Source organism: Chenopodium quinoa, unplaced genomic scaffold (genome assembly GCF_001683475.1).
Source record: "Chenopodium quinoa cultivar QQ74 unplaced genomic scaffold, ASM168347v1, whole genome shotgun sequence".
NCBI lineage: Eukaryota > Viridiplantae > Streptophyta > Magnoliopsida > Caryophyllales > Amaranthaceae > Chenopodium > Chenopodium quinoa.
The window spans coordinates 11,009,293-11,022,800 of record NW_018743252.1 but is presented as its reverse complement, the minus strand read 5'-3'; the positions used below and the strand labels follow the sequence as shown (position 1 = coordinate 11,022,800).

The following is a 13,508-nucleotide window of genomic DNA, read 5'->3' as shown; positions in this document are numbered from 1 at the left end:
TAAAACAGATGAATAACAAAAGTATTGCGATTATTATGAAACGGAGGGAATATAATTAAGATTAGATTATAACATACATTGGCATGTTTACTAATTAAGTTTGATTGTGTGTTAATTATTTCTCCCCCTCCCCTGAAAATAAAAATGATGCATTAAAAAAAACGAACGGATAAACAACAAAAATTATGACCCCAATGATAAATTCAATGTGTAGATTTCTCTATAAATAGGACCCTAACCTCTTCTTCCAAATTGGAAAATATGCCCCTGATTATAACATTCCCTTGACCTACTGTCTTTTGCTTCTATTGGAGACCATCTAGAAAAGGAGAGACTCCTAGAGTCCTAGGTTTTTTCACACATGAACACCCCTGTGGCCTTGTGGCGTATGTCCTCAAGTCAATCAAATGGCTTGTGCTAAATTATATTATTATTCTTTTTTTTTTGGCAGCCAAAAAACAAAAAAGAAAGTTAAAGGTCATTAGCAAGGGTAGCAAAATTTGGGGGCATCTCCCCTTCCAATCGGCGACTCACAACCCCTTTTGACCAACGACCCACCACACCCCCCTCTATGATAGCCCACCACCTTCCTTGGCCGACAGAAAGGTGGTGGTTTTTTTTTTATATTTTAATTTGTTATAATTTTTTTTTAATTTCAGGCAACCGTGGATTGTAACCAGTTTTGGGCTCCGATTACCACGCACGACAACCGATTTTGGGCTCCGATTACCGTGCACCTTAACCGATTATATGGTAATCGGAGCCCAAAACCGGTTACTATGCTCGGTAACCGGTTTTGGGCTCCGGTTACCACACACGATAATTGATTTTTGGACTCTGGTTACCGCGGTTGCCTGAAATAAAAAAAAAAAAAAAAAAGGAGAAAGATAGAAGTGAACTACTAAGGGCATGGTTGTCGGTCAGGGTGGCGGCGGCGGTGATTGCCGCTGATCAGTGTGGTAGTGTCAATATGTTAGTGATTGGTGGCAAGAGGAAAGATAGAAGTGAACTACTAAGGGCATGGTTGTCCATTTACACTAAATATTGGCAGTTTTGATCATTTTGAATGGCGGTATTTAACACCCCTTTAAAAAAAACGGCTATTTCACCAAATGCCACTTAGTACTTAAAAAATTCACCAAATGCCATCAAGGTTTTCAAAATTCACCAAATGCCATTAAACTTTTAAAAAATTCACCAAAAACCATCAATGACTAACGGTCGTTAACTCCGTTAGTCATTAAGATTAAATCTTGACATGTGTCATAATATGATTGGTTCATTTTAATCATTTATTTTAATTACTTCCTCCGTTTCATATTTTTTGTAACTTTTGCCAAAAATGGATGCTACACATTATTTGCAACTAATGTTTTCTTTCCTTTTTATGTTGTCATTTCTCTCTTTCTCTCTCCTCATCACATGCATTCTTATTTTTCTCTTTCTATCTTACACTCACAAATAAATTTTGTCTAGGAGTCCGTGTACCCTTCAAAGTTGCAAAAAATGTGAAACGAAGGTAGTAATAAAAACAATATTTTTTTTCTTCATTTTCGTGGCAAAAATTACTCGGGAATAGTTTTGGGGGTCATTTTGCCCCTTTATGGACACAAATTAAGTTCGGAATTGACAAAAAAATAATGTAAATGCTCCGTTTTGTGTGTTGAAAAATATTTGGATTAGCGTGTCGTTATTTTTTAACCATCAAAATTGATCGGGTAAGGTCTTGGGGGTCATTTTGACCCTTTATGGATACAAATTAAGCTTAGAATTGACAAAAAATAGCGCAAATGCTCCGTTTTGTATGTCGATGTGGTAATTTTTTTTTCGAAAAAATGCAAAACGGGGTATTTACGTTTTTTTAGCCAATTTTGTACCCATAAAGGGTCAAAAATGAACCCCAAAACCTTACCCGAATAATATTTGTCATGAGAATCGAAAAAAATTATTTTTATTCATTAAAATAAATAATTGTGTATTAGTTATAAAAAGTATTGGCATTTGTTGAAATAATTTTCAAAAGCATTGACATTTGGTGAAATAAGAATTGCATTAATGGAAAACTAACGTCCATATGCTATTAGTGGCACGAGGTGACATTGTATTGTATGTCAGTGGCATTTGGTGAATTTTGAAAAACTTTGATGACATTTTGGTGAATTTTGTAAGTACTTATAGACATTTGATGACATTTTGGTGAATTTTGTAAGCACTTATTGACATATTAGTTATAAAAAATATGGAAAATGTTATACATAGCCCTTAGGGTTACATATAAGCATTAAATTTACACTTGAAAATCGTAAAAAGTTAATAAATCATCAAAATATAAACACTAATAACACTGATTTACGCGTATTTTTGTCATGAATTCCTAATTTTATACAACTTCCAATAGTATATTTAATGCTCATACATAACCCTTAGGGCTACATATAACATCACCCGTAGTCAAGGGGAAAAGATCCTTGGTTCTAGCTTAATTCAAACATTTAAAAAGGATATAAATAGCATTCAAAACGTTTCCTAAAAAAAAGCATTCAAAACGATAAAAGAAGCGCCAAACACAAATCCAGTGGAAGCAAAGAAGCAAGCTCGCAACAATGGCGGCAACTGATTCTCGGAAACAACTGCTTACTTTGATTCGCGATTTTGCTGCTGAAAAATCTCATGGAGGTTTATTTCTCTCTCTGTTCCCTCTGATTGTTCTTAATTTGACCAATTTTCCTTCCAAAAACTCGATTCAATTTGTTTCGCAGAGAGAAGAGTCTTCAGCTTGAAGAAGCGTATCGAGGAGCTTGAATCAGAGCTGAATTCAGCAAATTCAGAGCTTGAAAATGGAAAGAGATTCAAGGAAACAACCGATCAAGAGCTCAAAGGTTTTGAGGTCGAATTTTCGATGAACGAAGCTTCAAAGCAAACCCTAGAGGTATATTCTATCTCTTGATTATCAGTATTTTTGAAATTATTACTATTTCTCAGATATTTTCATTTGATTTTGAGACTTTGATTCTCGTTATGTGTTTATTTGATATTTTAGGCAAGAATTGCTTCGATTCAAGATGAAATTTCGAAAGTAGGATCTGATGTTGACGTTCTTAAGGTAATTTATTGACGATTTTTTGGATTAAATTTGAAATTTCCGCCAATTTTCTGATTTTGATGGTGTTGATTGTATGTGAACTTCGGTTTGGATATCGTTGCGAAGAATGAAGAAGCAGCTCTTAGGTATTATTAACCTTTATCAATGTTTTTGATCAATTTTTTTGTTCAAATTCTTTCGTAAATGAATGATAAATTCGCTATATTTTGGAATTAGGTTTTCTTCTGATAATTAATTATTTTATGAACTTGCTATTGTTTGTGTAGAGATGAATTTATCGGCCAAATGCTCAACTTCAAGACTGAGATAAGGTTTGTCCTGAATATACAAGTCTTATATTAGTGCAAATCACTAAATATTCATACTAAAAATAAGTAAGCAGAAGAGATTGATAATTAGCTAACCGCAATTTTGTTATATGACGAGTGTTCTTATTCGAGGTTGTCGGATTTGTAATATGCATATGACGATGTGATATACCTACTGCAGAAAATTTCAGGAGTTTTCCCGTCCCAATCAGCAGCCAACTAGTTGCCTGAGAACTTCATCAGGTAATCGTAAATTTCATTTTTCGATGTCCTATGACCTATACTGATGATGAAGCTCATGGATCAGACTTCAAATCCTATGTACATGACAGTATATTGGCTCTAGCATATCAAAATTACTCTCCGAGTCTGGTGCTTGCAATTGGTATTGATTGTTCTCTAGCGACTAAAATGTTGCTTTGATTTTGTTGGACTAGTTAGTTGCTTGAGCTTCTTGTCAGGTAGTTGGTCTATCCTGTCCTGGTTAGGAGCATATATAGAGGCATTAGGTTGATGTTCTATGGCTTCCATACAAGAAAATCGTGTCATGAGTTTTGATCATGCGCTCTACGAGCAGATTTTAATTATGGCATGTAGAATGGACATAGGAGCTATTAACTCAAATGTATTTTTTAGTTTTTCCGCAAAATGAGGAGATGCCAAACGTGAAATGTGATCAAGTAATCAAAACTCATATAATTGGTTGCTAAATCTTATTGGAAAAAGGATCCAGAAGCTATTTACATTCTGAAGACCTTTTCCCAGCCTAACCACTTGTTGCATGATATTACCGTGATAAATATTACTTGGAGCAACATTTAAACTTCTATCTCATCAAGATTCAGGGTCATGTGCCTCAAGGCTGGTATGTCAGCTTTGGCAAAATGACTCATTTTTGGGTCCTTTGTGGGTAACTGATTTATGTAGTCTTCTCTATGTCAAAAAATTAGTTGTGCCCGGCCTTGCCAACATTGGGCCAAATGCCTTGCAAGCTAATAGCATTGAGTACCATGAAATTGCACGCACTTAGTCTTCTCAAATCTTATGACCAAAGTTGGCTTGCAATATGTATTTGGGAAAAGAAGTAACACCAGGTCAACATCACCACCACCCTAAATGGACTTCATGAAAATTGGGCTATGAAGTCAAATTGGCTCCTTTTTTTTTTTTTTGGCTTGGCCTTTCATTGAAATGGTCCCGAGATTAATAACCTTTGTTTTTCATTTAATTCATTAAATTGATTGACTACTTCTACTTATGTTTTATGTTTTTTCTTAAAAATTCCTCGTTAAGGATTTGCTGCTATATCTTCATCAGTTAGATTTTGATTAGGCCTAAATACATGAATAAGAAAAAATATACTATGCTGTCATGGGATCATGTCACAGCATTATGCTTGAATGATTTGTTTGTGAATCAACTGACTAGAATTCTTGATAGAGACTCCTTGTGTGACTTTTCAAATTAAATGATGCATCTGAGAAGTATACCTTGAATCAGTCCTCAATGAAGTCCATTTCCTGTATGCCTACACGGCTATATTAACTGAAATGTGCTCTTGTATTTCCATTCATGTTGGTTAGCTAAAACGACAAGGGAACAAAATGTACTTGAATTTACTTGTATGCATTGCGGTTTATTTGACTCGACCCTGCCCAGCGAGGTAAAATACTTTGCATTTACTGAATGTGATCATGCAGACAGTGGAGATGCAGAATTGATTGATCTTGAGAAGAAGGTCTCTTTCACAGTTGCTCAGACTGCAACAGAAAAAGAAGAACGTGAAAGGGAACAGAATCTACATAAGCAGGTACATCTCATATATTGGAGATGTCTGCTAGAAGTTAAATCTCATTGCAAACTTGTCATTTACTATTATTAGGATTTCTTAAAGTGGAACTTCTCCAAGCTAAACCACAATGTTTGTCAGTTGTAGATTATATATTATTGGGAAGTTTCTGTGACTGATTGATAGTGTGCTTCTGGAACTCTGCAGCTGCAGCAAGATGTTGTTGACTTAAGAAAGAGACTGGAGCTGATTGGGACAATTATGAAGGACATCAAGGAGTTACAGAACTTAACAAAATATCCTTATTGACTGTTTATATACGTGTTTTTATTACAGCAGTCATATGAAAAACAACAAAAAGGACATTGTCATTTGTTAAGTTTAAAAGGATCTGCTAATTTTCTTCCCATAACATCTGCACTGGAATTCATTGCTAGCTATTGGTACATAAATTTTAGGATGCATTGCCAACTTTTCTATATTTCAGAATGGCATACATCATTAGAAATGCATACAACCTTTGCATGCATTGGTTTTAGTAGTTATCCTATATCTTATTGGCTATTGCTATGCGGAATAAACCACTTGTTGACATAGACTATAAAAAAAAAATCACTTACACTAAGATATTTGTTGAGAAGTTAATTTCTTGATAATCTTATAAATTTCTCTATTTTTTTTAGCAAAGGTCCAAAAAGGATAAATTCCTGTTATTACTAGTGTATCTGTATAAATTCTTGCTTAAAATAACTATACATGTCATGTTGTCTTTGACTGGATACAAGCAGACTTCTAATGTGGAGGAGAAATGTGCTCTCTTCAGTGAGGAGTTGCAAAGGAAGTGTATTTGTCCTACTTGTCATCTTGATAATTCAGAAGCCTTGGAAGAACTACTTCAGGCAATGGAGCTAAGTTGATTTCCTGTAAGCATTGCATATGGTTTTGCCCTTTATTCATGTTGATAATTGATTAACGTATCTCATTCCATAATAGTCTAAGTCACAGATTTTGAGATACATTATATGTGAAAACCATTTAATTACCCATCAGTTGGATATACAAGTAAGATACGATGTTGTAAAGAAGTGAGAAAAGTTGCATATGTACACTGTAGAGCAGCCTGTTTGTTACTTCAATTTGTATCCTTCTATTTTTTGCAAGCACTTTTGTGTAAATGATCAATGTATACACAAAACTCTGGTGCCTTTTCCCCTCAGTTTTGCATGAATGGCTTTTGTCACATTGTTTTGTGTACTTTGTGTTTTTATCTTCTGCTAAAAGAAAAGAGGGGAAAAGCGGAGAAAAATTACAACTGATGTCCAAGCATCCCCTCTCCACTTCTATCACCTATTTGGTGCTTAAGAAGAGAAGATGAAAGAATAAAAATTGTATGGGGCTATAAACATGAATATTGATATGGAAGAGGGATGTGTGGTAGTTATTTTCACCTATAGAACCCTGGTAAGCTGTAGCAATGTGCCATGTGAAACACCAGCTTAATACTATGATCTATTTTGAGTATTATCTACTGTCTCACGTGCTGATTCTTCTGTTTCTGCCTTGATCAGTGATAATAACGTACGTTTAGGGGTGGTGGATTGGCCCTGTAATAATAGAATAAATTTAGCATTAGTGAGGTTATAATTTATTATTTATAATTTATAAACTGATTGAATCTGGTCAAACATCAGTAAAGATGATTAGTGATTTCATAGATTGACCCTTAGACAAAAAACCTTCAAGAGTAACTCCCCTGCACAGCCTTTTAATTGCTACATCAGGTAATGAAAATATATTTCACTTTAGGAAACTTACTTGAGGTGTATCAAATCTAGAGAGATTCATTGAAGTAAGAAACTTGCTTAGTGCAACCGTCTTTGAATTAGCAGGTCCCAGGACATCTACTTCTATGGTAAAAAGGGCAGAGACCGGCCTATGGTCAGAGAATTTACTTTCTCCACGAACATAATTAAGTTGTTGTATCCCTTTCCCGAACCACATAATCCTGTCACACCTGAAATCACATCAATTCTCCTTAGTTCCATTTTCAAATTTATTGAGGTCTTAGTGTAGATTTATCTAAAGCTTCTGAGGTCTATAGAGTCTCTATAAGATTACTCATAAGTCATAACTTGCAAGCGTTAGATAAAGTCCATTGCTACATGCAGTATTCCATGACATAATAATCATACTGTATCATTCATACTGATAAGCACTAAACATCAATTAATAAGTTTTACTGAACTATGACTATACCATGCTGGGGTTCTTCTCTTTTCTCCTGTATTTGGATTGAAGGGGGCATGCTTATCTCCTGTGTATCGATTGCCAAGCTCTACAGAGTACTTGTATGTTGGTGCAAACTCAATATCTCCTTCTTTCCATCCTTGGAATACTCCTCGTTGCTGTTCCTTCTTAAGCTGGTCAAACTTCTGCAGTTCTTTCCACTTCTTCTTTCTTATTAACTCCCTGGCCTTGTCATCGTCCATGCATAGTCGGTAGTTCAGGTCCCCAAACCAAAATATTCGGCTGTTTCACAACTTACACAGTATGATTATAGCAGAAATGACAAAAATAATACAGTATATAACTAACTCATAAGTCATGATTTTTTCCTTGTGGTACTATTCTAAAGTACAAATACTGCTCTATTAGAAATTGTCTTTTCGTTAGTCTTAAGTCTTGATGCATTCAGCTAAGGCTGTGATCATCTTGTCCTTCTTGTAGGGCCTGTATATCCTGTTCATGCCAAAATTCCATCCAGGATTCATGTTGGCATAAATATCTGTGAAATCTTCCTATTTTCTTGTTTTTTTCAGCACCGGCTGCTAGGTTAGTCAGAATAACTCGAGATACTGAATTCAGGCAGGTGCTATTACTCCAGAACTTTAATTACCATCAAACTAAATTAAGCATGCATACAATTATATGAAATTGGTGTTGTTCTATAGTGTTGTGACTACTGTCTCTGAGAAACCATATTGAAAGACCTTAGCCATGTTATCAATATCATGGGGCCTGTGATCGATTCTTGTTGGTGATATATCAAGTTTTCTTGTATGGCAGGTTTTCTACCAATTCAAACACAAACTTCATGAAATTGTGCTTCTGTCACCAAGAAATAATGATGGGATACTTGTTGGGGTGTGTGCGTGGGGGGTGGGGGTGGGGGGGGGGGGGATGGCTGGTGGTGAGGACCATGAGGTATAAAATGCTTACTCGTGTCCGGATATGGTGGGAGGAAGAGGATCATCAAACTCTTGAGGAAGACGAGGGAAGGCTGTTCGCTTAAAGATCTCCCCTACCTGTTGATTTCTTCGCAATTCATCCCCTTTCTTCTGGCCAGAAGCCAAATGAGCAGTAATGAAGCAAAAACTAGTTCCATCTATTGACATGCTGACTGAGACAGCACCTTTGTTTCCCAGGCAACCCATTATACCACAAGCAACTGGAAACGCCTTCACATTTGAAACTCGGTACTTCCTTATAATATCCCTTTTCATCCATACACTTATGAAGATTCCCACCATCTTCTTGCTGGCCATCAGTTTATATGCAGGATTTCCTCCCTGCTCCCCACCATGTAGAGTTTTCATTCTTTCTCTCTGCGGAGTTGTGCTCCTTCTAAATCTTGATTGTCCTCTAGAATTCGAAGGTTTGGCATACTCGTAGTCATCACTAATTATTGGAGAATTCATCGTAGGTGTCAACCAAACACACCCAACTTTGTTGTTGAGAGTTTTTCCTATCAACAGGTTCCATTTTCTCGCGTCTGTATAATCTTCCAGTCCAATTACTGTCATTGTTTTAAGAGGGACAACCTCTTGAAACCTGTAGAAACAAGTTCAGTTCATTCAAGGCTTCTATTTGGATCATGATATGCAATATGCTTCAAAATGTTACCTACCCAAGAACGTAGATGTCCACTGAGTTCTTTAAATTTAGCCATTCATCCAAATCTGCAGCTAGGCTTCCTACTGGTGATTTTCCGCCGACATTCCATGTCCCCACGAAAACTCTGGTCCAAACATGTCAACCACACATCACCATTACAATGATAAAATCTAAAAATAACATTTATGGACTGTTTGGTAGGCGGTAATGAATGTTACAGAACATCTTATTTTAGATGATAGGTTCTTTCCCAATGTTCATTATGATGCAATTTCTTTACAAAACAAGAACTTGTCTTAACAGAATGTTAGGGCATCTTTAAGGGTGAACTATTTAATTGTTCACAATGAATAAACAAATAAAGTGGTGGCTTAATGGCAAACCTTTAATGGTTCATGTTGAGTGGTCATGGGTTCGATTGCAGGAGCAAGCATTTCCATGAATTAATTCGCTGTGGGCCCCACCAATATTTTGGACTGGTATTATAGCTTGCTGTTGAAGCTCAAAAAAAAAAAAAATAGAAATCAGCGGCTGGGAGCGCGCCACTTGGCCCAGCCGCTGCTTGACACGTGTGCACTGTTTTAAATATATCCGTTGTAATTTTGCAACGGATATATTTTACAAAATACAAATAAAAAAAAAAAAAATTACCAACGACTCTATTTTTTTCCCCTCTATAAATAGACACCCATATTGATATATTTTTTTCAACTTTCAAAATTCATTTTTTTCTACTATATTTTTCTCTTCAAAAATCCCCTCTATAATTACCAATATTATTATTATTATTATTATTATTTATACCAATATTAATATTATTATTGTTATTATTATTTTTAATTATTATCATTAATATTATTATTAATATTATTATTATTATTATTATTGTTTTTATTATTATCGTTATTATTATTATTATTTTTTTTATTATTATCGTTATTATTATTATTATTATTATCGTTATTATTATTATTATTATCATCGTTGTTATTATTATTATTATTATTATTATTATTATTATTATCGTTATTATTATCGTTATTATTATTATTTCTATTATTATTATTGTTATTATTATTATTAAATTTTTATTTTTTCCAAATATAAATTATAATTATGGATGCTAATACCAACCCCAAAACAAATAGAAAGCAAAAAAACTTGTCTCGTAGAACAGAGATTGAGGATCAACAGACTCATTTGCAGCTAAAAAACGACTTGGTCGAACATATATGGAATAAATTTGGTAACAACGAAAACTTAGGCAACTAGGTTTACAACAAATGGTTATCTCTAAGGACATCTTACAAAACGATGTGTAGTTGTGTTTTTTTTTTTAAATAAAATGTACTAGATTATAGTTGTAGAACTGTAATCACGATTTGTACCTCCTTTTTTTTATGTTAATTAAAATTAGCTGCGTTGTTGTTTAAAAAATATTAATCACAAGAATTAATTTTTTAAAAAGCTGATTAAAAAACGCGATAATTTCTTAATTAGTAATCACGATTAAAATATTAAATACGTCAATTAATTACATTGACATCGGTTAATAAATTATAATTATGAAACAAAAAGATTATATTTACAAAAATAAAATAAGGTGGGGTAGGGAGTATTGATGATGAACCATTGTTTAGTGTTTATTGTTAAGAGTGAATATTGTAAATGGTTTGTTGGGTTGATGTGGATGAGAGAGAAATGGTGATAGTGACCCATGAACCATTTTTTTTTGTTCACCAATAATGGTGCTCTTATAGATGGTCAATGAAACGAAATGGCCTGAATGAATTACCTTAGCTCATGGGTTAATCCTGACGATTTGATATCTCTAGATGTGACAAAACTATGGCTCTGGTATTCCTCAGGTTCACTATCTGTAAGAAACTCAGCATTATCAATAACAGATTATGCAGAAGCAGACAGTCTGAAGATGATTACAATCAAAGTAACAACATGAAAACAGCTTTGAACAAATGCAGAAGATAAACTTCTTTTCAATGGAGAAAGGGGGGGTAAGAGAGGGAAAGTTGCAGTTTCACACCTGAAACTTCAGCAGGGCTAGACGGCTCGGATTTCTTGGCTTTCTTCCTGAGCCATTTCTGAGACCTGCCAGATGACGACCTTAACAATTCACTTCCCATTGCTTAACGAGAAGGCGCTGTCGTCCATGCAACAATCTGAACGCCTTACAGTAAGCCTTCTGACTTTTAAATTTCAGGTTTATTTTTTTTCTTTCAGAGATTCAGGTGAATGTGGTAAGCTTCCTTGTTCTGTATTTTTTACCAAATTTTGGGCAAAATTTTTGTAAAAATGGAAGAAATTGTATTTTCTTGCAAGCAAGAAAATTTCAATAATCAGATTGTGAATGATTAAACAAATCACGTACTGAGCTGGCTTATGATAGACGTGATAAGCTTAATAGATCATATGCTAATTATAGGTTAAGCATTAAAAAGGTCAAAGTAGGTTTTTTATTGGTTGAATATATATATAAAGGCTGATATTACATATAATATTAGTCCACTTTTCCATGTTATTGTCAATGTAATTCTATGATTTTCCAAGCTATTTAATCTATGAAACAGGTATATTAGTTAAGGCCTTATAAATCATAAATCATAAGAATTAGTTGTGACCCTTTCAAGTCCCCAGCTTTGTTTATTACTGTGCAGCCTCATGGTGGTTGTCACGTATTGTCTGCCTTGCTGTTCCTATTTCATCCTCTTTCATTTTCGGGTTAACATCAGTTGTCATTTTTGTTTTGAGTGAATTTCTCTTGGAGAGCCGGAGAGCTCCCTTGTGAAAACTCGAACATTTCTATTATGCACCCAAGTCTACCTAGAAATGTATACATCGTCCAAGACCCAAGTTACTTCATATTGCGTTGAATATTATTTTGTACATTTCCAATAGTGGTATCCATCTTTATACATCAATTGTCAAATTTTTTTTGGAGTGAGCCTTCTAAGACAGGTCCTTTTTGAATACCAAACAAATTTTTCATTCACTAAAGTTTACTCAGAATTGTGTGAATCTAAAGCCCAACTTGTAATTAATTGATGGGTACCGACTATTATCCTATACATAATACATCACTAAGAGTGACTTGTATCCACCTACAATTATCTACGGTATACATGTTACAATGTTTGTAAAAGTTGTCTTAATCTCATTATTACATTGAACTCACTCCATTAGAATTAATAATTACATTTCTCATACATCTTGTAATTAAAGACTAGACACAATTTTACTATCCCCTCGTAAAAAAAGACAATTTTAATACTCCCTACGTCCCTTAATACAATGCCTCTTTTGAGCATTTATTGCTCACATAATAAAGAGAAAGAGACATTGTATTAAGGGACGGAGGGAGTATATTTCCTTTATGATTGTTGTATTTAGGATAAGTTGAGAAAGTCATTTTATAAACTCTTACTAAATTAGAAAAATAAACGCGTAAACTTTTATTTAAAGATGACAATGTAAAAAAAGAACATTAGAAAATCCTCATTGGATGGAAAATTTTACTAAATTTGAAAAAGTGGCAAAATTTCCGGACATTTTTTTGTTAGTATAAGCAATATTTATGTAAGACTTGCACTAATACCTTTTTCCAGCAAGATTGTCCTATTAGATTTAGAATACATTAATTAGTGGCAGAGACTATAATTTTTTTTTTTGACAAGCAGAGACTATAAATTACAAGTATATTTAAGAGAGAAAATGACTTTATTATAGTTTTTTGTTTCTAATGAGGTTATGAGGGGTTGGCCAACACCCCATGCATCTTAGTGGCTTCTTATTAAAATTGTAACTAATCGATATTGGGTTGTCTCTAGTACTTTACTCGGGCAAATTATTCTTTGTTGTTGGGTATAGGTCTCAATACTAATAATGTGTTATGGGTTGTGATTGTGTGAATGAATTCTATTCCCATATGTGTTGTATAGTCATTGAAAATCATTGTCTAAAGTTTAAGTAAATGCACAAATAGTCTGAAACTAGTAAGATACAAATGTATATATAATAAAAAGGACAGCAGTACCCTAATTATCGTTGGCATTGATTACTAGAAAGGGAGTGTAGGTCATATAAAAGGTCCCACAGCATAAATTTCTAATCAGATAAGCAACATTGTGGATGTGATTTTGGGCATAATAATAAAGAGGAAGATAAAACTAAACTTCCCCTGTATATGTTTATGTGAGTCGGTGGCTAGACTTTCTTAAGGATTGATTCATCATCTCACTGTCTAGTGGGCACTTGGAATGTGTTATATATGCAGTGACAAAAACATGTCACAATTGATATGGATGTGCATATGTAAATGTTGTAAATGTTATAGCCGAGTGCCCACAAGCCAAGTCGAGTTGAGTTTTATCTTATTCGTCTTAAGTTTGATAGGAAT

General features: G+C 34.2%; 2 protein-coding genes across 2 annotated transcripts; one reads left to right on the top strand and one right to left on the bottom strand.

The window, feature by feature from the left end:
- Nucleotides 1-2,457: 2,457 nt before the first annotated feature.
- On the top strand, nucleotides 2,458-5,546 carry LOC110735244. The gene is made up of 8 exons (XM_021915433.1): nucleotides 2,458-2,676; nucleotides 2,760-2,929; nucleotides 3,041-3,103; nucleotides 3,209-3,228; nucleotides 3,370-3,414; nucleotides 3,593-3,654; nucleotides 5,112-5,221; nucleotides 5,408-5,546. The coding sequence occupies exons 1-8, from the start codon at nucleotides 2,604-2,606 to the stop codon at nucleotides 5,507-5,509; spliced, it is 645 nt and encodes a 214-aa protein (XP_021771125.1). The 5' UTR covers nucleotides 2,458-2,603; the 3' UTR covers nucleotides 5,510-5,546.
- Nucleotides 5,547-5,557: 11 nt separating this feature from the next.
- LOC110735243 (type IV inositol polyphosphate 5-phosphatase 7-like) lies at nucleotides 5,558-9,232 on the bottom strand (the record flags this gene model as incomplete). The annotated part of the gene is made up of 5 exons (XM_021915432.1): nucleotides 5,558-6,804; nucleotides 7,016-7,214; nucleotides 7,457-7,729; nucleotides 8,420-9,031; nucleotides 9,108-9,232. Coding segments are annotated over 5 exons (1,311 nt in total), but the record flags the coding sequence as incomplete, so codon positions are not given.
- Nucleotides 9,233-13,508: the final 4,276 nt, after the last annotated feature.

Coding starts and splice junctions, on each gene's coding strand:
- LOC110735244 (XM_021915433.1), top strand. CDS start 2,604: ATGGCGGCAACTGATTCTCGGAAACAACTGCTTACTTTGATTCGCGAT. Junction 3,229..3,369: donor AATGAAGAAGCAGCTCTTAG/GTATTATTAACC, acceptor TTGTTTGTGTAG/AGATGAATTTATCGGCCAAA. Junction 3,655..5,111: donor TTGCCTGAGAACTTCATCAG/GTAATCGTAAAT, acceptor GTGATCATGCAG/ACAGTGGAGATGCAGAATTG.